The sequence below is a fragment of the Salmo salar genome, chromosome 09 (assembly GCF_965601325.2).
Source record: "Salmo salar chromosome 09, fSalSal1, whole genome shotgun sequence".
NCBI lineage: Eukaryota > Metazoa > Chordata > Actinopteri > Salmoniformes > Salmonidae > Salmo > Salmo salar.
This window is the reverse complement of record NC_138299.1, coordinates 78,286,374-78,312,608: the sequence shown is the minus strand read 5'-3', so window position 1 is coordinate 78,312,608 and position 26,235 is coordinate 78,286,374. Positions and strand designations below refer to the sequence as shown.

At 44.6% G+C, this 26,235-nt stretch overlaps 1 protein-coding gene across 6 annotated transcripts in view; it reads right to left on the bottom strand.

Annotated features, from left to right (window-relative positions):
* Positions 1–4,426: 4,426 nt before the first annotated feature.
* LOC106611843 (protocadherin alpha-C2) overlaps positions 4,427–26,235 on the bottom strand; it is a 199,269-nt gene continuing 177,460 nt past the window's right edge. For all 6 annotated transcript variants that reach the window (XM_082955935.1, XM_082955934.1, XM_082955933.1 and 3 more), the window contains one exon: positions 4,427–7,826. In XM_082955935.1, coding sequence (XP_082812061.1) covers positions 7,525–7,826 — 302 coding nt within the window. In that variant the 3' untranslated portion in view covers positions 4,427–7,524. The remainder of the gene's footprint in view (positions 7,827–26,235) is intronic.

Genomic DNA, 26,235 nt, shown 5'->3' with positions numbered 1-26,235 from the left:
TTCTATAGAGTAGACTGTTATGCATATGAGCGAGAGAGAGAAAAGAGAAACGAGAACATAGAACGGAGACTCAGATTAAACGTGGTGAACTCTTCAGCCCTGCAGTCTCTGGGCTCTAATCAGCTCTTTTAAGACCTCCCCTGTGCCCTGTTCACTGTGCCCTGTTCACTGTGCCCTGTTGACTGTGCCCTGTTGACTGTGCCCTGTTCACTGTGCCCTGTTGACTGTGCCCTGTTGACTGTGCCCTGGCTCTTATGACCACCCAGCTACAGCCATGCCCCTGGCACATAGCCTGCAGCGGGACAGAGGACACACGCACCTCACAGGCGCATACACACAAAAACACACTCACCTCACCTCTAGCTCTCTCTCTCTTTCTCTCTCTCTCTCTCTCTCTCTCTCTCACACACACACACACACACACCACACACACACACACACACACACCACTTTGCCTCATTCCTCACAGCTATGACTTCCTTCACATATTTCTCTCGCTGTTTTGACTTCTTTCCAAAGTGGAGTTTAACAAAACGGTGTCCACCCAAGCAGAAGGAACAGGTAACCTCTGCGGTGTGGTTGTGAGGTGTGGTATGGCTGTGAATGTGACCGTGAAGGTTGGTCAGAGGCGGACAGTGCTATGCTGCTGCAGCCTGCTTTGTGCAGAGTGGGCAACATGGGGAGATGGTGTTTGTCTGGCACATCCTGTGAGACAGGTGTGGCTGCCAGGTCTGTGAGCCAGCAACACTACCCAGCTCTGCTATAATAGAATAGGGAAATACTGCAAAGGTTGACATTCATCATATTGAAACTCCTTCTGTAAGTGCAAATGACATACACAACACTTAGCCTGGTCTCATAGACTAGACGTAACATAGTAAACGTAAATCCGGGACACTCAAATGAGTATGATATGTTTCGTTTAGTATGGTTACATAAGACAGAAGGTTAAAACCAAAGTAGGGTAATTGATTGTGATGGATGGGTAAGTGTATAACGCTAACATCTAGCAACCCAAAGGTTTCGTGTTCGAATTTCATCATGGACAACTTTACCTAATTAGCAACTTTGCAACTACTTACTACTTTTTTTAGCTACTTTGCAACTACTTAGCATGTTAGCTAACCCTAACCCTAACCATACCCTTAACCTTAACACTAACCTTAACCCCTAACACTAAACCCTAGCCTTGTTAACATTAGCCATCTAGCTAGCATTAGCCACTGAGCTATCGTTACTAAAAACAAATTGTAATTCGGAAAATATCACACAAAATGGATGATGGACATCCACAAATTAACACCTATCATATGAAACGTAACATATCATCCTAATTGGAGGGTCCCGGATTTTCATTTACTGTGTTATGTCTACCCCTGTGTCCAGGTTGCAACACTTCACAGAAAAATCTGTATCTTTATAAAATCTATAGTGTGTATTGTATTCTTCATCAGAACTGCTCAAACACACAATCACTCTCTTCAGATTGTGTTTAAATGTTCTTGTCTCTAAGTCACTTTCTGATACTGGAGTGTCCGTCAGTCACACACTGACTCTGTCCTTGCCCACTCCCCCTCCGTCTCCTAGACCAAATGTGACTTTATGTCAGTCACTTAATTGTCTGCCTGTCTCCTCTTCCTGTCTTCACATCTTTCATTATCTCTCTCTCAGACTCTCTAGACACTCTGTATTTCTCTCAGCAAGGTTTGGTGCTGCTGTTGCTGTCGAGTGAATTTATTACAGAGATGAATCTCCCCGTCTGTGTGGCTGTGGTCATGTCTCCGACCGGCGCTGTTTGCTTCTCTCAGCAGGATGTTGTTCTTTCTGAGTCACTGTGGCTGGATAGCTGGCTGACCCCAACATGACAACCCCCACCACAGACACCCCAAACCCTTACCCTTTGAAACATTATATCCCAATCCCTCAAACCCCAAATACTCAAACCCCCTACAATAGACATTCACACCCCAATGGCCAAATACTCTCTTAACGTCAATTAAAAGCAAACATATTATTATTAGTTTGAATGACGTGGGAGAATTAGTGGGACAGACACGATAGTGAAATGTTTCAGCCATTGATATATACATTTCACAGAACCTTACTCTACCTGCTTTTTGCACTTCAGTCCTCCAGCGCTTCAGGTCAGTAGTCCCCTTGACTTCAGGTTAGGCTGTACTCCTTCATCCCCTTCTCCACAATCCCTCTCTCCATTTTCAGGGTTCATTTCCTTCTTCTTTTTCTTTTGCAGTTAGCTAAAGGGTTGGAGACGTTCAGGGCCTTTTTATATTAATTCTCTAAAAACCAGTCCTACCATTCGTTGTTGTTGTGTGGGACTAAATGGTTCTCCTATTTATCTCTGTGGATTGCATATGAGTGGATCATGGTTGGTAGAAGAGAGACCAGAGACCCCTGTTAGTGCAGCAGCCTATTGCTAGCAGTGCTGGAGGTCTGTTAATTCTGCCACAATGCATATCTATATTCATTAACTGGAGCGACGCAATACTCTACAGACCAAATGCTGCTGGCTATGCTTTTTTCCCCTTCGCTTGTATGTTTGTTTGTTTTACTGAGGAAGTTGAAATGAGACAAAATGCAGAAATTAGGAGCGGCCAGGACCCCCTTGTGAATGCTCTGGGGAGAGCTAAGATGTTCCCACACATGCAGACCAGGATGTCTGTGAGTGTATGTTTCTTTGGCGGTGTGTCTGGAACATATGTTGTAGTGGTGATTCTGACTGCAGTTTTTCCTGACAGTGTACTATAGCTTTGATTGGTGGAGGACTCATTGACGATGACACCAGGACAAAGAAAGGTGTGTGTGTGTGTGTGTTAGAACTCTGACAGTCCTTTGAACCTTTGAAGTTGTGTCTGTCAGACATAAAGGACCCCACCCATCCTGCCTTCCTGGTTCAAAACTGTTTCCACCGTCCACCTCTGCACAAGGAGTTTATCAGGCTCCCGAGTGTTGCAATGGTCTAAGACACTGCATCTCAGTGCAAGAGGCGTTACTGCAGTACATTTTTCTAATCCAGGCTTCATCACATCCGGCTGGGATTGGGAGTCCCATAGGGCGCCGCACAATTGGCCCAGATTCGTCCAGGTTTGGCCGGGGTAGGCCGTCATTGTAAATAAGAATTTGTTCTTAACTGACTTGCCGAGTTAAATAAAGGTTAAATATATATATATTTTTAAATCAGGAGGCTGTTGCCATGGAGACTGTCCCCTACTGGTGGTAACCATAGAAACTTCCTTGTCTGGCTCCCACATGGGGCGAGGGAGAGATAGGGTTGTTTTGGCAGACATTAACCCTTGAACTCTCTTCACCGCTGTCTCCCTACCCTCTCCAAGATGCAGGATGAAAGAGAGGAGGAGAGACAGAGAAAGAGAGCGATATAGAGAAAATGAGAGAGGAGGGTGAAAGATGATAAGCAACAAACATCGTCTGCAGCTCAAAGACCCAGATGACAGGCAGCAGAGAATAGACAATTGAAAAGAGACAAGAGCTCCCTGATCTTTCAAAGCTTTGTGCTTGATAAACAGCCATTAATCACTGAGCTACAGTAGCAATGTGCTGGAGAAACACTTAGTTACTCCAGAATCTAAACCTCATGATGAGCACTGTGGAAATCAGAGAACACAGTCAATGGTTAACAGTCTGATTGGAACATTCCTAGAATTCTAAATTAGCCCTTTGGAGATCAGTAGAGTTCATGAGAATATGCAGTCAGACACCATCATTTCTACATTATATCAAATGTATTTCTAAAGCCCTTTTTAGTCAGCAGATGTCACCAAGTGCTTATTCAGGAACCTAGGAAGATACCTAGAGAGGAACCAGGCTCTGAGGGGTGGCCAGTCCTCTTCTGACAGTGCTGAGTGGAGATTAATTTACAAGTTACTGGATCATTATAATACATACGCAGGGCTCATCTAGCGACTTGATAAAGATGTATATCAGTATGGTATTACTTAGCAGTATTGTTCCAATGTTATACTTGTGATTTCACTTATACTTGTCCACTGTACTCTACATACCATTTACCAACCATTGCTGTCTTCTTGGTGGACCGTCGTTGTGATCTCCTAATGCATTGTGAGGCTTCAATGTATCCACTGTGCTCTATGGTCAAATGATTTGACCTCTTAGTATGCATAGTCAATAAACAATTCATTTCAGAGTAGTTGAATGAAGGTTTGATGTAATGCAGATCAATGTCTGTTCTCTCTCTCTCTCTCTCTCTCTCTCTCTCTCTCTCTCTCTCTCTCTCTCTCTCTCTCTCTCTCTCTCTCTCTCTCTCTCTCTCTCTCTCTCTCTCTCTCTCTCTCTCACTCTCCCTTGCAACAATGTCCCACTGTGAGGCAAATATACTGATGTGCATGGATGAATGCCTGTTTCCAAACAAGCTGTAAGGCGACAACGTCAGTCTCATTTTTATGAAAGAAAACTTTATTTAGTGATTTATAAACAAAACACATTACCACTGTATCCATTTAGGGCAAATAAAAAAACGGAAAGAAAAGCAATTTCACAATTTTACAGTCATAGTAGATGAGCAGGTGTACAAAAAAAGGTTTTACAACAGATCAGTACTGCCCAGTAGGCCAGGACAGCGCCACCATTGGTCACCACCGTACTCTAAATAAAGAATGACAGCGTGAACGCTCACTAAACACAAGCATACACTACATATACCATTTTTACATTGGACTTTTTTTTCTGTCATTTTTTTATTTTTTAATCTGTTGAAAGGGGGTGGAAGGGAAAATATAGCTCATCACAGGATCATACATATTTCAATTACAATATTAGTGTTAGGTAGAGCATCATGTCAAAGCCGGACACAAAACATATTATTATAATATTTTTTTTTTTTTTCCTTTTCTTTGCTTGTTCTCAAAAACGAAAATGATATTTTGCTAAAACAAAATGAACAGAGTTGCATTCAAGGCCATCACACTATAGCATTTACAAATATCTAAGAGGTTTAGTTAACGTATAACACCACTGTGGAGTGTGTAGGATGTCATATGCACAAGATGCATGGTAGAGACGGTACACACAAATATCTCCTTTGCGAGTCATGAAGTAAAATGATAATACAAAATAATAAAATCATAGCCATCTATTTCTATATATATATATTTCTCTATATACTATGTTTCCTTTGAGACTTACATGCAGCAGCCACTTTAGTGGAGTGAAGTCATACTGAGCTGCAGAACTTGGGGGGTGTGGCAACAACTTACAGGCAAGGGAAGGGGGAACCAATAGAAGCAGGGTGAAGCATGTCTCCGCCCCTTCACAAAACCTCCTGAGAGAGGATTGGTGGGATAGAGCTGTGGGGTAGGAATCCTTAGATGTAGGAATCATTAGATGCTCGTATTTAGTCATTAATAATGTAATAATTAGGTTACACATCGCATTTATTAATGCAAAGTCCATGTATGAAAAGCAAATCTAAATCTACATTTATCGTGTACATAAAAGCCAATGGGTGACCTACTGTTTTCATATATGTTTACCCAGGAACATGGAGGACAGGGATAGTCCTCAGCACCATGTCCCAGACCTCCATCCCTGTCCCCATCCCACCTCGTCCCCTCTCGCCAGTGACCACAAACAGGAATGAACAGCGTAGTATTCACAAGTTAAAAGCAGTCAACTGTTTTGCACTTGGAGGCATCTGACATTGGCTAACAGAATACTGGACCACCGGCACCGGCTGGATTCTACAGGCCTCACACATATTACTGACCCCAGTACACCACAAGGTTCAGAGTAGCCCTTCCCAGTTCACCCTGAATCAACAGGGGGTTAGAGGGGGAGTCTATGGCCAGAAAAAGAGAGAGATGAAGGGCAGGGGTGGGACAAGAAGAAGCACTGCAGATCAGTTAAAGCTAACAAAACAGAGAAGGAAATCGTGGCTCTTCTCCAAGAACAAATAAAAAGAGAAAAAGATTCACAAAATGTCATCATCATCATCACGTGAAGAAGCAGTCTGTGGTTGGGGTAAGGGTGGGGTTGAGGGGTGGTGTGGGGTTGAGGGTGGAAAGGTCAGGGGAGTGGGGAGGATGGAGGTCAGGTTGGGTATCAGGTAAAGGATGGTTGCTACCAAACATTCAGAGCAGAAAGCATCAGGCTTTTGCTGAGTGGCAGGGGAGAGGTCATCACTCCTGCTATTCTACAAGGTTCCAACTGAGCCCTGATCAACAAGCTGGATCACAAGCCAACTCAGCTGGACTCCTCTTTTGTTCTCAAGATAATCTGAAGAGTGTTCCTCCTTTCTCTCATTCCCTCTTACTCTCTCTTCGCATTGAGCTGTTGGCTTTGAGAGAGAGGTATCTCATTGAGCTGTTGGCTGCTTTGAGAGAGAGGGATCTCATTGAGCTGTTGGCTGCTTTGAGAGAGAGGGATCTCATTGAGCTGTTGGCTGCTTTGAGAGAGAGGGATCTCATTGTCCCAAAATAGAGTATTGAGCAGACCAACCAGGAGTAATTAATTGCAGGGGATGCGGCTGTGTCGATCCTGAGAGGCTAGATCTACAGTACATGTGTGTCCTGCTGAGGAGACTGCTGCTGGGGGAAAAGCTTGCATTCGGTATTAAACATATTGTTATTTGTTTGCTGTTGTTTGTTGGCAGCTCCTAGATTTTGTACCTCTCTCCAGGTCTCAGGTGTTCTCAGTGTCCATGTTTGTGAGTATCATTGACAGCCATGTTTTCCTTGCCGTCTCAGGGAACACTGACAGACAGAGAGCGCGATAGGAAGCTGCAGCAGCAGTGTCATGTTAGCCTTTAGCCTCAGCTTTAGCGACTCTCTCCTGTGCTATTTACAAGTGTGAGTGTCCAGCTCTAAACATTTGGCTCTGTCTGTGTCCTCTTCAATTTACTTTCTTTTCTTCTTCTTGACATTTGCTTTTTTTGTTATTTTTCCGAGGCTGGAACAGAGCTGTTTTCTTCTCATCCTCAGATTTTCTTTTCCTCTCAAAGAAAAGAGATTATACAACATGGTGGGAAAGGGTAAGACCGAGGTGCCAACGTATCCGTGGGAGAGAAGGTGAATAGCAGAGGACAAAGGGAGACAGTAGCTCTTGTCCCCTTGCTGAGAAGAGTGGGAGGGTATTATTTGGCTCAGGGTGTATAGGCAGGCACCAGGGGGCATGGAGGAAAATGCATCAATACATTTTTTATCATCAAGGCATGATTATTAAGCAATTACCCAAGACAGGGATTTGGAGGAGACGTTAAACTACAGTAATCTTGGTAAGGCCAGATTATTACCAGAGAGCGTTAGAAAGACCTGGGCTATTATCTTTGTTCCAGGGGTGGGTATCGAGCGGAGGAGGGCAGTGTGACTTTGTCTGCCTGTCTGTGTTACTGAGCCAGAGATGATGAAGTTGAACTGGGGATCTCTCTTTTCACCTGTTGTCTCAAATACTTTTATTTTTGTTACCAGGTGGACTTTGGTTGGTACCTCTGTTTTAACAGCTCCCTTTCCTTCTCTTCCTCTTCCTCCTCCTCCGCTACTCGTCATCATCCTTCCCCTTATCCTTCTTATCTTTCTTCTCCTTCTTCTTCTTTTTCTTCTTCTTGGCCTCCTCCTTCTTTCCGAAAGTGATGAAGTCACTCTTGTCGTCCTCTCCCCCCTGCTGGCGGATTGAGATGATTGCGGGGGATCCAGGGATGATGAAGGCTTCGGGGGGGACCTCGCCAGGCTTCAGGTGCTGGGGGGGCCCACCGGGACCGCCTGCACCGTAACGGAAGTGCCAGCTGTTACTATCCACTCCGGCTCCCATTGGTGGGGACGTCTCTCCACCCTCAGCATCTAGGGAGAGAGAGAAAGATGGGGGGTTATTGATGTTGAGATAGAGTCACCAATCTCATTTATAGTGCATAAAGAGGGTTGTAAGATCGGTGTTACTGTCATTGTCATGGCAATGGACACTTCACAGAAAACCATGAGAAACCTCTGCCATATCAGACTGCATCCTTTGGTGATGCATCATGACACACAGTCCACACTGTGCTCCTTCGAAAAACCACAGGAGTACTCTGATCACCCTGACTCCCATTGTGATGTCACTAATCGGTCACTAATCCACAGAAACAGCCATAACACCCCTCAAAAGGAAGGGGTGGCGACTCAGAATGCAAGCTTTCAAATGCTTCCACTGGTAAGCGGCTATACAGAATCAAAGCGTCTGTCACACCTGTCCTTCCCACGTCTAGCATCCTGGATTGGTGCTATGAGATAAGACATGAATGGCTCCGTCACGCCGGGAGAGGCAGGGAAAGGTCAGGGAATAAGGACATGGCATTTGAAAGGAAAGCCAACAAGCAGTTTACAGGCTGAGTGCTTGTTCTGGGAGATGACTGTGCTTTAACTTCCATCGCAGATCACCACTGAAGCGCTATACTAAAAAGGTAAATACAGACTTTTCCTGTTCAATAGAAGTGGTTATGGCCAGCACAGACTGAAGAGCCTACATTATACACAGTATACAGCTGTGTGTGTATGTGTGTGTGCGTGCTTGTGTCAAAATCAAATCAAATGTATTTATAATGTGTATGTGTGTGCAAGACGTGTCAGTCAGTGGCTTCAACAACAGTGAACTAAACCCTCTCCAACACTCAGTATTTGAAGTGGTCTCCAGTTAGTTAAACAAGGCTGTACTCAGTGCTTTGAGACAGACAGGTGTGACACAGCCTCTCTCTACTGCCTCCATCTCTAGACACATGTCATGACTCACTGCAGCAGAGCAGAGTGACTCTTGGCTCAGCTCTCCCCTCCCGACCCTATCAGTCTGCCCAAGGAGAGAGAACACTCCCCTGTACACATAAATAATACAATTAAAGGGGCGAGAGTGCACACATAAATAACTTCTCATTAAAGGAGATGGGGATGGCAGAGGTGCCTGGTCGGTCAAAGTCACTGTGACTGCGTTATTCAAAGGACCCAGGGATCCAGAGAGGACTGTTCTAACTACTACCCTCTGTTATGTCTTCTCAGTCCCCTAACACACACACGAGATGCACACACACAACAGCAAAACACTCCCCACACCACTTTGCCTCGTTCCTCACAGCTATGACCTAGTTTCTACACTTCCTTCACATTTCTCCTTTTATTTCTCGCTCTTTTTTGACTTCCTTCCAAAGTGGAGTTTAACAAAACTGTATTCACCCAAGTAGAATGAACTGTGTCTGGAAGAGGGAGTGCTGGCCTCATAACACCCAGAGTATGGAAGCCCATCTCACCATTCCCTGTCCTCCCCAACCAAGCCTCTATTGGACAGTTAGGAGGGCATGTCCTGCCCTGGTATAGTCTAATTAAAAAAATATATTTTAACCTTTATTTAACTAGGCAAGTCAGTTAAGAACAAATTCTTATTTACAATGACGGCCTACACCGGCCAAACCCGGACGACGCTGGGCCAATTGTGCGCCGCCCTATCGGACTCCCAATCACGGCCGGGTTGTGACACAGCCTGGATAGTCAAAGTACTTTCAGCTCAAATTCCCATCAGCATAACTTTTTTTCTTGACAGATGTGCTAAAGGCAGCCAAAATACCTTGGATATATACAGCACCAGTCAAACGTTTGGATAAACCAACTCATTCAAGGGTTTTTCTTTATTTTGAAAATGTTCTACATTGTAGAAAAGTAGTGAAGACATCAAAACTATGAAATAACAGATATAGAATCATGTAGTAACCAAAAATGTATTAAACCAATCAAAATCTATTTTATATTTGACATTCTTCAAAGTAGCCACCATTTGCCTTGATGACAGTTTTGCACACTCTTGGCATTCTCTCAACCAGCTTCATGAGGTAGTCATGTCACCCCGCTCCTCCTCACACTCCACTGGCTTCCAGTTGAAGCTCGCATCTGCTACAAGACGATGGTGCTTGCCTACGGAGCTGTGAGGAGAACGGCACCTCCGTACCTTCAGGCTCTGATCAGTCCCTACACCCAAAGAAGGGCACTGCGTTCATCCACCTCTGGCCTGCTGGCCCCCCTACCTCTGCGGAAGCACAGTTCCCGCTCAGCCCAGTCAAAACTGTTCGCTGCTCTGGCACCCCAATGGTGGAACAAGCTCCCTCACGACACCAGGACAGCGGAGTCAATCACCACCTTCCGGAGACACCTGAAACCCCACCTCTTTAAGGAATACCTGGGATAGGATTAAGTAATCCTTCTAACCCTCCCCCCTACCCTCCCCCCAAAAAATATATAAATGTACTATTGTAAAGTGGTTGTTCCACTGGATATCATAAGGTGAATGCACCAATTTGTAAGTCGCTCTGGATAAGAGCGTCTGCTAAATGACGTAAATGTAAGTCACCTGGAATGCATTTTAATTAACAGGTGTGCCTTGTTAAAAATTAATTAGTGTCATTTATTTCCATCTTAATGCGTTCGAGCCAATTAGTTGTGTTGTGACAAGGTAGGGTTGGCATACAGAAGATAGCCCTATTTGGTAAAATACCAAGTCCATATTATGGCAAGAACAGCTCAAATAAGCAAAGAAACATGAAGGTCAGTCGCAAAAACCATCAAGTGCTATGATGAAACTCGCTTTCATGAATTACCTCTGCTGCAGAGGACAAGTTCATTAGAGTTAACTGCACCTCAGATTGCAGCCCAAATAAATGCTTCACAGAGTTCAAGTAACAGACACATCTCAACATCAACTGTTCAGAGGAGACTACGTGAATCAGGCCTTCATGGTCGAATTGCTACAAAGAAACCACTACTAAAGGACACCAATAAGAAGAAGAGACTTGTTTGGGCCAAGAAACACGAGCAATGGACATTAGACTGGTGGAAATCTGTCCTTTGGTCTGATGAGTCCAAATTTCAGATTTTTGGTTCCAACCTCTGTATCTTTGTGAAACGCAGAATAGGTGAATGGATAATCTCCGCATGTGTGGTTCCCACCATGAATTATGGGGGAGGAGGTTTGATGGTGTGGAGGTGCTTTGCTGGTGACACTGTCTGATTTATTTAGAATTCAAGGCACACTTAACCAGCATGGCTACTACAGTTCTGCAGTAATACGCCATACAGTGCCTTGCAAAAGTATTCACCCCCCTTGGCATTTTTCCTATTTTGTTGCATTACAACCTGTAATTTAAATGGATTTGTATTTGTATTTCATGTAATGGACATACACAAAATAGTCCAAATTGGTGAAGTGAAAAGAAAAAAATTACTTGTTTCAAAAAATTCAAAAAACAAAAACGGAAAAGTGGTGCGTGCATATATATTCACCCCCTTTGCTATGAAGCCTCTAAATAATATCTGGTACAACCAATTACCTTCAGAGGTCACACAATTAATTAAATAATGTCCACCTGTGTGCAATCTAAGTGTCACATGATCTGTCACATGATCTCAGTATATATATATATACACACACATGTTCTGAAAGGCCCCACAGTCTGCAACACCACTAAGCAAGGGGCACCACCAAGCAAGCGACACCATGAAGACCAAGGAGCTCTCCAAACAGGTCAGGGACAAAGTTGTGGAGAAGTACAGATCAGGGTTGGGTTATAAAAAAATATCTGAAACTTGGAACATCCCACAGAGCATCATTAAATCCATTAGAAAAAATGGAAAGAATATGGCACCACAACAAACCTGCCAAGAGAGGGCCTCCCACCAAAACTCACGGACCAGGCAAGGAGGGCATTAATCAGAGAGGCAACAAAGAGACCAAAGATAACCCTGAAGGAGCTGCAAAGCTCCACAGCGGAGATTGGAGTATCTGTCCATAGGACCACTTTAAGCCGTACACTCCACAGAGCTGGGCTTAAAAGAAGAGTGGCCAGAAAAAAAACATTGCTTAAAGAAAAAAATAAGCAAACACGTTTGATGTTCCCCAAACATATGGAAGAAGGTACTCTGGTCAGATAAGACTAAAATTGAGCTTTTTAGCCATCAAGGAAAACGCTATGTCTGGCACAAATCCAACACCTCTCATCACCCCGAGAACCACATCTCCACAGTGAAGCATGGTGGTGGCAGCATCATGCTGTGGGGATGTTTTTCATAGGCAGGGACTGGGAAACTGGTCAGAATTGAAGGAATAAAGATTGGCGCTAAATAAAGGGATATTCTTGAGGGTAACCTGTTTGAGTCTTCCAGAGATTTGAGACTGGGACGGAGGTTCACCTTCCAGCAGGAAAATGACCCTAAGCATCCTACTAAAGCAACACTTGTGGTATAAGGGGAAACATTTAAATGTCTTCGAATGGCCTAGTCAAAGCCCAGACCTCAATCCAATTGAGAATCTGTGGTATGACTTAAATATTGCTGTACACCAGCAGGAACCCATCCAACTTGAAGGAGCTGGAGCAGTTTTGTCTTAAAGAATGGGCAAAAATCCCAGTGGCTAGATGTGCCAAGCTTATAGAGACATATCCCAAGAGACTTGCAGCTGTAATTGCTGCAAAAGGTGGCTCTAAGAAAGTATTTACTTTGGGGGAGGGTGAATAGTTATGCACGCTCAAGTTTTCTGTTTTTTTTAAACTTATTTCTTGTTTGTTTCACCAAAAAATATTTAGCATCTTCAAAGTAGTAGGCATGTTGTGTAAATCAAATGATACAAACCCCCTTAAAATCTATTTTAATTCCAGATTATAAAGCAACAAAATAGGAAAAATACTTTTGCTAGGCGCTGTACCATCTGGTTTGCGTTTAGTGGGACTATCATTTGTTTTTCAACAGGACAATGACCCAACACACCTCCAGGCTGTGTAAGGGCTATTTGACCAAGAAGGAGAGTGATGGAGTGCTGCATCAGATGACCTGGCCTCCACAATCACCTGACCTCAACCCAATTGAGATGGTTTGGGATAAGTTGGACTGCAGAGTGAAGGAAAAGCAGCCAAAAAGTGCTCTGCATATGTGGAAACTCCTTCAAGACTGTTGGAAAAGCATTCCTCATGAAGCTGGTTGAGAGAATGCCAAGAGTGTGCAAAGCTGTCATCAAGGCAAAGGGTGGCTACTTTGAAGAATGTCAAATATAAAATATATTTTCATTTGTTTACCACTGTTTTGCTTATTACATGATTCCATATGTGTTATTTCATAGTTTTGAGGTCTTCACTATTATTCTACAATGTAGAAAATAGTAAAAATAAAGAAAAAGCCTTGAATGAGTAGGTGTGTCCAAACTTTTGACTTGTACAGAAGAACGGGACTACTAGGTTTTAAGGACTATGAAGCACCCTATGGGACAGAGTCCCATCCCTTGGTACAGGGCAAGAGTTCCGTGAGTCAGTTTTGATCAGCCAGTACATGTCTCATCTAGCAGGTAGTAATTGATGTTGCCAGAGGGAGGCATTGTTACATGGCTTCAAAGAACAGGAACAAGACAACAGATCTAGCCTGCCTCCACCACCTCCACCAGCACCATCACCACCTCCTTCACCTGTCACGGTTGTCGTTGGGAAAGGAGGACCAAAATGCAGCAGGAATGTGGATGCTCATCTTTACGTTTATTAAAATAACGAAGTGAACACCAAAATTATAAAAGAACGAACTCACGATCAACAAAACAGTCTTGAAAGGTTTACTCACGCTAAACAAGAAACAGGCAAAATAAGAAACAATCTCCCACAAAATACAAAACCAAACACACCCTAATATATAGGACTCTCAATCAAAGGCAAAGAGACAACACCTGCCTTCAATCGAGAGTCCCAACCCCAATTAACTAAACATAGAAACAGATACACTAGACTAAACATAGAAATACATGAATATGACACAGTGCCCAAAAACCCCGGAATACATGAATCAAATTCCCTTCTACAACAACCACCACCCCGAACCACATAAAACAAATACCCTCTGCCACGTCCTGACCAAACTACAATAACAATTAACCCTTATACTGGTCAGGACGTGACATCACCACCTCCACCTCCTTCACCCCCTCCACCACCACATCCACCACTACCTCCACCAAACAAAGCTCACAACTAGAACACTGATGCATTCTAACACTACACTATTCCTCTCTCTCTCGCTTTCTCTCTGAATTCAAAGGGAACAAAAATAGTTGTTTGTTGCCCAAAGCATTTCTAAGTACTATAAACAGTAGCTGAGGGAACAAGCAAAAACACATTTTATGACAATTAGTGACCATTAAAACAATTAAAACTATGGATTATGATGATGTTTACAATCTCTTCATCCTCATCTTCCTCTCCTCTCTATCTCTCTCCCGCACTCTTCCCCTGCCATCCCTTCTCCTTTCCTCCCCCTCTCCCTCCCTGCTCTCACCCCCTCTGTCCCAGCCCGGGCTCTCTGCTAGAGCTGCTCAGAGTGATGGATTGTGGGAGTAAATCCAGTCCAGGCGTGGGCAGCGTCACGTCCATGGCACACACTCCTAATCTCTCTTATGGAGTCAAACACTGCAGGAAGTCTTTCAGGCTGATGGGATGGTGTCCTATTCACCACTCTCATACATAGCCTACAGAAGATGTCCTATTCACCAACCTGGTCTCAGAGCATTTCATACTATTCTGTATGTAAATCTGAGACACTCCATTTGGTAAGATATATTAAGTTTTGTATGGTATGTATTAATTTGTGGATGTCCATCACCCATTTCATATGATATGTTAGGAATTATGATTCGCATGTCTTATGAATTTGCAAAATGTACAATATGTTACAAATTTGCTAAACGTACGATATGATATGAATTTGTAAAACGTATGATATGTTACGAATTCTAGCTAGGTGGCTAGGTGGCTAATGTTAGCTAGCTGGCTAACATTAGCTAGGGGTTAGGGTTAGGGGTAAGGGTTAAGGTTAGGGTTATGTTTAGGAGTTAGGTAAAAGGGTTAAGGTTAGGGTTAGTGCAAGGGGAAGGGTTAGCTAAAAAGGTTCAAGTTATGGTTAGGGGAAGTGTTAGCTAACATGCTAAGTAGTTGCAAAGTAGTTAAAAAGTAGGTGTGAGTGGCAAATTAGCTAAAATGCTGAAGTTGTCGCTGATGAGATTCAAATTTGCAAACTTTGGGTTGCTAGACGTTTGCATTATATGCCTACCCATCCACCATGACCAACCACCGTACTTTTGTTTTTGCCTTAAGTAACCATCTGTCTTGTGTAACCATACCAAACGTAACATATCATACTCATTGGCCTGTCCCGGAATGACGTTTACTATGTTACGTCTAGTCTATGAGACCAGGCTGTATTCATTCTCGTACATAGTCCTCTTTCTCTACTCTTCTCTCCTACATTGTACATTTGCTCACTTCCCTTCATGGATTTTAAAGGAAATCACTGGTGTAAGAAATATGGCGGCAACTCTCTAACCAACGCTCAAACTAATCCAATGCTTTTTAAATACATGGAGAGGATTGCACAATTTGAACGCAAGGAAGGAAACATTACAGAGAATATCCTCACTACTACCAGCCATTTTGCATTGTCTTCTCTGTGAGAGGGCACATACCACAGACCGGCCGACAGACAGACACAGACACTATAGTTCCAGCAGTCACATAGTCCTACTTCTCACTTCCGATTCTAGCCAGGAGTGCTATCTGACCTCCACTGATTCTGTCATCAGAGTCATGAGACCTATGAATAGACAGAGTCAGACAGACAGAAAGACAGAGGATGAGGAGAAGAGGAGAAGAAGAGCAGAAGACAGACACGGTCACTGCTCTCTCTCTCTCTCTCTTTCTCTCTCAGACTCGGAGATAGTGAGAAAGTCTGATTAATTTGCTGTGAGAGATCCCACTCTCCCTCTCTGTGTCAACCTCGGCTAAATGCCATTATCTGACTCCCAGCCAACATTGTGAACTGATTCTGCTCTTTAAAAGGGAAAACAATAAGTGAAAGGAGGAATGAGAGGAGAAAAGGAAAGGAAAGAGAGCGATCCTAGAAAGTGGTAGGGTATTTACTCTAGAATGCCTTTGCTCAGCTTTCCTGCCCCTAAGTAATTTCCTGTCTAAAACAGCTCAGGCAGATGATGAGACACCCGTAATACAAACAAAGAGGATTCCAGAGAGTGATGAGTCACTGCGAGAGAGAGACCAGACATTATGGCTTGGTAGAATCGCCTTATAATTGTCTGACATATCATGGCCAAGCCAAAAGCCCCATGACTGGGTCTGACTGCACATCGAGATATCAAAATCCAGGTCCAAATTAATCTAGCCACCTCTCCTCCCACCACTCTGAATCCATTAATGCTACATTACTTGCTTGTCTATATCTTTCTATCTTTTTTGCTCACTGCCCTCAAGCCTCAATTAGATTAGATTCAGCCATAACAATCAAACAGGAATAGAACATCTGACTGTATTCCATCATCACATGCCTCGCCCAGCAGAGATCCACACGCGGCCACAGCGACTTATCTGATTTGTCGATGGCTGTTGCAGTGCAAAGAATCTCTCTCACTGATTCTCCCTCCCTCCCTTGCTCCCTCCTTTGCGCTCTCTCTCTCTCATTTCTTCTGACCTTTCGTCTAATCTAGCGCGAGACCTGGTCCAGCAAACCCCCGTCCCTTCCAGTTACTGATAGAGCATTATGCCTATCACTGTGGTGGAAACATTATTGTGATTGGAAATGAAACCGCTTGTCCATCACTGATCACGAAGAGGCACATTAGTGATGGGAATGATTTGTTTTACACTGAGATGATCACAGCCTAACACCCTCTCTGTATCAGTGTATCTCTCTCTGTTGTGTTGTTACATTTTTCAGTCTCTTCCTCTGCCTCTGTCTTTAACAAAGATAAAAATCATAGCCCGACACTCTTATTTCATAACTTCTACAAAAACATGGATTTTTTCTCTCTCAGAAGCAGATATAGAAAGCAATACACTTATCTAATGTAGCCTAACTCTCCCTCTGTCTCTCTCGGTCTTCTCTCTGCTATCCAAGGTTTTCACAGTGACTTAAATCATCCAGGAGCTCCATTTTGACACGTCTACTTTATTCATCCCCTCGTCTCGCCCCACGATCTATTGGCCGCTTGGGCAGAAGCGCAGTGGAGCGCAGTGCAGCGTTACATAATGAGGGGAGGAGGAGGAGAAGAGAGGAGGAGGAGGAGAGAGGAAGAAGGGAGAGAGGAAGTGCAGGGATGCAAGTATGAAATGTGATCCACCCAGAAAGGCAGAAAACATTCAACTACAAATTGTGAAGGTGCAGATTCTTTTAGCGAGAGAGGCACTGCAGTGGTGGAGGATGCTTGTCATGATAGAAAGCTCTCCGTGCTGGGACCACACCCTTCTCTATCAAAACACATATGCTACGTATGTGCTCTGTGTGTTTGTGCTCTGTTTGTGTGTCCGTGTGTGTGTGTGCGTGTGTGCGTGTATGTGTGTGTGTATGTGTATGTGTGTGCGTGCGTGTATGTGCCCGTGTGCACACCTTGAAGTGTAATGTCCAGATGGATCATGTGACACCTGGTGGAGACAAGCTTTCCCAAGAGACAGTCTTCAACAGGAGGACGAGCCACTACCAAGTGTGTGTGTGTGTGTGTGTGTGTGTGTGTGTGTGTGTGTGTGTGTGTGTGTGTGTGTGTGTGTGTGTGTGTGTGTGTGTGTGTGTGTGTGTGTGTGTGCTCATCTAAAGGAGAGTAGTGCTTCTAATGAGGATGATAGAGTCATTAATAGTGACTAAATAGCAGACTAGAAGAAACAGATTTATTCTCAGTGGAGCAGAGAGGGGGATGGGGAGAGGGGAAGGGAGGGAGAGAGGGGTAGGGAGGGAGAGGGAGAAGGAGAAGGAGGAAGAGGGAGATAGATAGAGAGAGAGAGAGAGAGAGAGAGAGAAAGGGGGAGAGAGAGACAGAGAAAGAAAGAAAGAAAGAAAGAAATAAAGAAAGAAAGAAAGAAAGAAAGAAAGAAAGAAAGAAAGAAAGAAAGAAAGAAAGAAATAGCCTTGCTATTGAGAAAGGCCGTTGTAGGCAGACCTGGCTCTCAAGAGAAGACAGGCTATGTGTACACTGCCCACAAAATGAGGTGGAAACTGAGTGGCACTTCCTAACCTCCTGCAGAATTGTATGACCATATCAGAGACACGTATTTCCCTCAGATTACACAGATCCACAAAGAATTCAAAAACAAATCCAATTTTGATAAATTCACATATCTACTGGGTGAAATACCACAGTGTGTAATGACAGCAGCAAGATGTGTGACCTGTTGCCACAAGAAAAGGGCAACCAGTGAAGAATGAACACCATTGTAAATACAACCTATAATTATTTTTATTTATTTTGTACTTAAACTATTTGCACATCATTACAGCACTATATATAGACATAATATGACATTTGAAATGTCTTTATTCTTTTGGAACTTTTGTGAGTGTAATGTTAACTGTTCTTTTTTATTGTTTATTTAACTTTTGTTTATCATCATCTCGTTCACTTGCTTTGGCAATGTTAACATACTGTATGTTTCCCATGCCAATAAATTTCCCATGCCAATTGAAAATTGAATTGGGAAAGGGAGAATGAGACAGGACAGAAGAAAAAGAGACAGATAATGAAATGGTGAGGAGCAGAAATGAAACCAAAAAGTAAGACAGAGATACAGTGCCTTGCAAAAGTATTCATCCCCTTGGTGTTTTTCCTATTTTGTTGCATTACAGCCTGTCATTTAAATTGATTTGTATTTGTATTTCATGTAATGGACATACACAAAATAGTCCAAATTGGTGAAGTGAAAATAAAAAAATTACTTGTTTCAAAAAATTCTAAAGAATGTCAAACGGAAAAGTGGTGCGTTCATATGCATTCACCCCCTTTGCTATGAAGCCTCTAAATAAGATCTGGTACAACCAATTACCTTCAGAAGTCACACAATTAGTTAAATAAAGTCCACCTGTGTGCAATCTAAGTGTCACATGATCTGTCACATGATCTCAGTATATATACACCTGTTCTGAAAGGCCCCAGAGTCTGCAACACCACTAAGCAAGGGGTACCACCAAGCAAGCTGCACCATGAAGACCAAGGAGCTCTCCAAACAGGTCAGGGACAAAGTTGTGGAGAAGTACAGATCAGGGTTGGGTTATAAAAAAATATCTGAAACTTTGAACATCCCACGGAGCACCATTAAATCCATAATTAAAAAATGGAAAGAATATGGCACCACAACAAACCTGCCAAGAGAGGGCTCCCACCAAAACTCACAGACCAAGCAAGGAGGGCATTAATCAGAGAGCCAACAAAGAGACCAAAGATAACCCTGAAAGAGCTGCAAAACTCCACAGTGGAGATTGGAGAACTTCCTCCCTCTCTCTCACCCTTCCTCCCCTTCGCTCACCCTTCCTCCCCTTCACTCACCCTTCCTCCCCTTCGCTCACCCTTCCTCCCCTTCACTCACCCTTCCTCCCCTTCGCTCACCCTTCCTCCCCTTCACTCACCCTTCCTCCCCTTCACTCACCCTTCCTCCCCTTCGCTCACCCTTCCTCCCCTTCGCTCACCCTTCCTCCCCTTCACTCACCCTTCCTCCCCTTCACTCACCCTTCCTCCCCTTCACTCACCCTTCCTCCCCTTCACCCACCCTTCCTCCCCTTCACTCACCCTTCCTCCCCTTCGCTCACCCTTCCTCCCCTTCGCTCACCCTTCCTCCCCTTCGCTCACCCTTCCTCCCCTTCGCTCACCCTTCCTCCCCTTCGCTCACCCTTCCTCCCTTCGCTCACCCTTCCTCCCCTTCACTCACCCTTCCTCCCCTTCACTCACCCTTCCTCCCCTTCGCTCACCCTTCCTAACCCTCTATCACCCTTCCAAACCATCTCTCTCCCCCTTCCTCCCCCTCTATCACCCTTCCTAACCCTCTATCACCCTTCCTCCCCCTCTATCACCCTTCCTAACCCTCTATCACCCTTCCTAACCATCTCTCTCCCCCTTCCTCCCCCTCTATCACCCTTCCTAACCCTCTATCACCCTTCCTAACCATCTCTCTCCCCCTTCCTCCCCCTCTATCACCCTTCCTAACCCTCTATCACCCTTCCTAACCCTCTATCACCCTTCCTAACCATCTCTCTCCCCCTTCCTCCCCCTCTATCACCCTTCCTCCCCCTCTATCACCCTTCCTAACCCTCTATCACCCTTCCTCCCCCTCTATCACCCTTCCTAACGCTCTATCACCCTTCCTAACCCTCTATCACCCTTCCTAACCCTCTATCACCCTTCCTCCCCCTCTATCACCCTTCCTCCCCCTCTATCACCCTTCCTAACACTCTATCACCCTTCCTCCCCCTCTATCACCCTTCCTAACCCTCTATCACCCTTCCTAACCATCTCTCCCCCTTTCTCCCCCTCTATCACCCTTCCTCCCCCTCTATCACCCTTCCTAACCCTCTATCACCCTTCCTCCCCCTCTATCACCCTTCCTAACACTCTATCACCCGTCCTCCCCCTCTATCACCCTTCCTAACCCTCTATCACCCTTCCTAACCCTCTATCACCCTTCCTCCCCCTCTCTTTCTCTCCACCCTCATCCTCTATCCTCTGTTTAGCCTCGACAGGTGCAAGCTGTCGTTGACTCCTGTCCCCCCTCATCAAATCAGGCTGTGTGTGTGTATATGTGTGTTTGTGTGTGTGAGCATGTGTGTGTGTGCGTGTGTGTGTGTATGTCATCAGATACAGCAGTAATGCAGAAAGACCTGCACTAAACCTGCCTCCACCTCTGCAGTACAGCACAGCCCTTTCTATGTAGGTCAGCCTCCCTCTCTCCTTCTCCCTCACTCCCTCTCTCCTTCCCTCTCTTCCTCACTCCCTCTCTCCTTTTTTACCCTTGCCATGCCCTTCTCAGAACATCTCTAGCTAACACAACCTCTTCCTCCCTCCAAATACCTCTCCCTCCTTTCCTCTCGTCTTTCCTCTAACACTTGTTTTTATTCTCTCCCTCGTAGTTTTGTTTTTAACCAACAGTCACCTCCCTTTCTCTCGCTTTATAAACAGGCTTCAACCTCAATGCACTCCACGTCCATATTTCCATTTCCTTTTCCCTCCCTCCCTCCCTCCCTCCCTCCCTCCCTCCCTCCCTCCCTCCCTCCCTCCCTCCCTCCCTTTGTCTCTCTCCCCCCCTCCATTCCTTTGTCTCTCTTTCTCCCCCTCCATCTCTCTCTCCCAACACCCTCTCTTTTCTCTCTCTATCCACAGTATCTCTCCTACTCTCTCGACACTCAGTTCTGGGCTATGAATGGTTGCCGTGGAAACTGCATCCTCCAGTGAAGCGGTAGGACATGGGCGTCACAGTGACAGTACTGATGCTGATGGAGAATAATGCAGCAGGCTTTCACACTCTCCCTGTTGCTAGTGGAGAGTCCAACCACTCTCCGCTAGAAACAGCAGCCTTGAACCCCCTCCTCTACCTCCATCTCTCATTTTCTCTCTCTCCCTCCCTCTCATTCTCTCTCTCCCTCCCTCTCTCATTCTCTTTTTTTTACTCATTGTCACACTCTCCCCTCTCTCTCCCAGTCCCCTCCTTTATCTCCCCTTTCCTTCTCTTGCCTCTCACTGCTCTCCATCTCTCCTCTCCTTCCTTTCCCTCTCCTTCTCTTTTCTCTCTCCCAGGGGATCGTTCAGATCCTACACTGTACGCTGTGAATCCCCATGCGTGCCTCTGCTTCAGAGACAGAGCCCTGAAATGGAGGGAAAGAGGGAGGAGAGGAGAGAGGGAGAGAGATAGTTAGGCAGCAGGCAGAACCCTGATTTCATTAATGTGAGTCTGTTAATCTGGGCTCCATCTGTCACACCAGGAGCTGCACACAAAGTAGGGAGCCAACACACACACACACACACACACACACACACACACACACACACACACACACACACACACACACACACACACACACACACACACACACACACACACACACACACCACACACACACAATCTCTCTTTCATAGATAAAAATACATACACATAAGTACTTACATATGTGACAGCACATATGCACACTCACAAACAAACACACCAAAGCACCCTGGGGGATGAAACAGAGGTGTAATGTTTTGCTGTGGCTCTTCATCCAACAGGCAAAAATAGACTGTCAGACACAAACCCACCCTGCAGTTCTAACACTCCCAGGATATAACTACACTCTAAACAACACTAACCCCTCGTCTCACACTGCAGCAATATATTAGTTACTTCAGGTCCAAACCTGCAGAAAGCAGACAAGCAACGACTGGCTGGGCATGATATCAATTGTAGAGTGTGTGTGTGTGTGTGTGTGTGTGTGTGTGTGTGTGTGTGTGTGTGTGTGTGTGTGTGTGTGTGTGTGTGTGTGTGTGTGTGTGGACAGAGAAATCACAATCTACTCAGTTATTGCACTGTCATCCCTCTCTTCCTGTGTCAGTCCATCTCTCTCCCATTCTTTCTCCATCTCTCTGTCCTCCACATTCTATCTCTTCTACTCCTCTCTTTACCCTCCACTTTCTATACCTCTTCTACTCCTCTCTTTACCCTCCACTTTCTATACCTCTTCTACTCCTCTCTTTACCCTCCACATTCTATCTCTTCTAACCCTCCCTCCCTCCTTCCTTGGTTTTCTACTTCATAACACATTCTAGCTGAGTTCCTCTCCACCCAAACACACGTCTTTTCCGGATGGTACTGACCTTGAGATCAGATGTTAATGCTGCTTCTGCAGTCATAATTAGTATGCTAATTAGGTATAGAGCAGCTGAGAGCAAGAAGCCATGACCTGTCTTGTCCTCCACGGATTACAGCAGTGACAAGAACAGTCAATGGGGTTACAAAATGATGGTGGATGAATACGGTTTTGGCAAAAAGGCAAGCTGACACTGCATCACATTAAGCCTATAATAAGAAGGAAGAGTGTTTATGTGAGAGGGGGATGGAGGGAAGGAGGGGGAGAGAGAGAGAGAGCGAGAAAGTGAGAAAGTGAGAGAGAGAGAGAGAGAGAGAGAGAGAAGAGAGTGAGAGAAAGAGAGAAAAAGAGAGCGAGAGAGAGAGAGAGGGCGAGAGAGAACAAATAGGCGAGGGCACTAGAACAGTCTGCAGCACCCGGCCTCACCCTACTAGAATCTGAAGTCAAATGTCTACTGTTTGCTGATGATCTGGTGCTTCTGTCCCCAGCCAAAGAGGGCCTACAGCAGCACCTAGATCTTCTGCACAGATTCTGTCAGACCTGGGCCCTGACAGTAAATCTCAGTAAGACAAAAATAATAACTCTGCATGCAGAATTACGCAAACATATCCTCCGTATACAACGTAAAACACCAAAAAAAATGCACACAGAGCAAAATTAGGCTGATACCCAGAGAAAGAGCCCTTAAATTCTACAACCACCTAAAAAGGATGCGATTCCCAAACCTTCCATAACAAAGCCATCACCTACAGAGAGATTAACCTGGAGAAGAGTCCCCTAAGCAAGCTGGTCCTGGGGTTCTGTTCACAAACAGACCCCACAGAGCTCCAGGACAACAACACAATTAGACCCAACCAAATCATGAGAAAACAAAAACATAATTACTTTACACATTGGAAAGAATTGACAAACAAAACGAGCAAACTAGAATGCTATTTGCCCCTAAACAGGGAGTACACAGTGGCAGAATACCTGACTATGTACAGACTCAGTGAGCATAGCCTTGCTATTGAGAAAGGCCGCCGAATGCAGACCTGGCTCTCAAGAGAAGACAGGCTATGTGCACACTGCCTACAAAATGAGGTGGAAACTGAGCTGCACTTCCTAACATCCTGCCCAATGTATGACCATATTAGAGACACATATTTCTCTCAGATTACACAGATCCACAAAGAATTTGAAAACAAATCTAATTTTCATAAACTCCCATATCTACTGGGTGAAATACCACTGTGTGACATCACAGCAGCAAAATGTGTGACCTGTTGCCACAAGAAAAGGGCAACCAGTGAAGAATGAACACCATTGTAAATACAACCTATATTTAAGTAGATTTTTTCTCCCCCTTTTGTACTTTGACTATTTTGCACATCTTTACAACACTGTATATATACATAATATGGCATTTGAAATGTCTTTATTCTTTTGGAACTTTTGTGAGTGTAATGTTTACTATTCATTTTAGATTTTTGACTTCACTTTGTTGATTATCTATTTAACTTACTTTGGCAATGTAAACATATGTAGCCCATGCCAATAAAGACCCTACATTGAAATTGAGAGAGCAAGAGAGACAGAGAGAGAGAGAGAGAGAGTGTGTTTAATATGTCTCTGTGATTATGTGTATGAGGCTCAGAATCTCTTAGCCTCTGTAAATGTTATCTATCCTATTGTCTCTGGACATCTCTATCTCTTTCTCTCTGTCTCTCTGTCTCTCTAAATTGCTTTATTGGTATGACGTACCTGTTACAAAAGCATACTTTAAGTGATTCATTTACAATATTAACATAATTAAAATAATAATAATCGATACGGTCAACGGGACAATAGTAACAACAATAATCAAGGGTCAAAATAACCATGTAATGGACAATAACAATAACAATGGCATAGAGGACATGTGCAGGTTGGTTGGTCTGTCAGACACTGTCACTCATCTTATGGAATGCTGTAATGTAGTGCGCTGCCAACCCACAGCTCTCTGCGTCCTCCCCCAACAGGACTGGTAGCCTAATCTCATCAGAGAGGTCTTTGAAACCTTGAATAAGGGTTTCAAATTTGGGGAAATGACACTCTCTAATTGTTTTATATTTTTTCAGGAAATGCAGTTCTGTCTCAGGTAATTTGGTTTATTCTGATTGATTGGATGTTCTGGTCCTGAGGCTCAGTGTGTTAGTAGAACAGGTTTGTGAACTCAGCCCCAGGACCAGCTGGATGAGGGGACTCTTTTCTTTGCTCAGCTCTTGGCATTGCAGGTCTTGGTAATGATGTGATAGGGGGTCTCTGTATTTGAGATGTTACCAAAACTTAATAGCAGGTTTTGGAGCTTTTATTATTAGTGGATAATGGCCTAAATCTACCCTGCATGCATTGTTTATAGTTTTCCTCTGGACATGTAGGATAATATACAGCTGGTAAAATGCATTTTGCATCATATGGTGCAAAATGCATCAGGCTGTATTTCTGTATTTTGAAAGTTGTATATCTTGAAAACCTAATTGCTGACATGCAAAACATTTTGGAACCATATCAACAATAAACTAATGAAACAAATACAAAAAGATAGTTTTGGGGTAGAATTTTCTTTTAAGAGTAAGGTAAACAATATAGATAACAGCAAACATTTCTTATCTTTTCATATTTCTTCTTCCTATTCATTGAACAAGTCAACGTTTAGTGCAATAGCTGTGTGTGTGTTTGATTAGTGCAGATGAACTGGAGGAGCCGTTTTATCAGTCCTACAGAGTTCTCCTGTCCTCTGAGGGCCTCCGCGTAGCTGCGCTGGTCCTGCTGTTGGGCCCTGTGGAAGTCTGGGCCGGAGGGCTGCCTGTTTGGTCTGGTAGAGGTGGTGGTCTGGTGGTGGGTAGGGCCTGTGGGGTGCGTTGGGTCTGGTGTGGCGTTGAGGGGGTCTGGGGCTCCTTGGTGGTGCGGTGGTCTGGAAGGGGTCTCTGGGTGAAGCTCTGTCCAGTGTGGCATGGGCTGTTTGTCTACCAAGTGTCACATCCTTTAGGATCTTGGCAAACATCCCCACTTTCTGCATCCTCTAGGGGGAGGGGTTGTGCAGGTGCTCTGGGGTGATTGTTAGGTTGTGAGCAACGTATACATTCAAGAGCAGGGCAAGCTGTCAACATGATGTCAGGATTGACTTTCTGGATGGTACGGATGAAAGTCTCTGCAAGGCAGCAGAGCGGAGATGGTGATGCGGGAGTTGGGGAAGGACTAACGCCCACTCTACTGACCAGGCTGTCTACTCTCTCCTGCTCCTCTCTACTGACCAGGCTGTCTACTCTCTCCTGCTCCTCTCTACTGACCAGGCTGTCTACTCTCTCCTGCTCCTCTCTGTTGACCAGGCTACCTACTCTCTCCTGCTCCTCTCTACTGACCAGGCTGTCTACTCTCTCCTGCTCCTCTCTGTTGACCAGGCTACCTACTCTCTCCTGCTCCTCTCTGTTGACCAGGCTACCTACTCTCTCCTGCTCCTCTCTACTGACCAGGCTGTCTACTCTCTCCTGCTCCTCTCTACTGACCAGGCTGTCTACTCTCTCCTGCTCCTCTCTGTTGACCAGGCTGTCTACTCTCTCCTGCTCCTCTCTACTGACCAGGCTGTCTA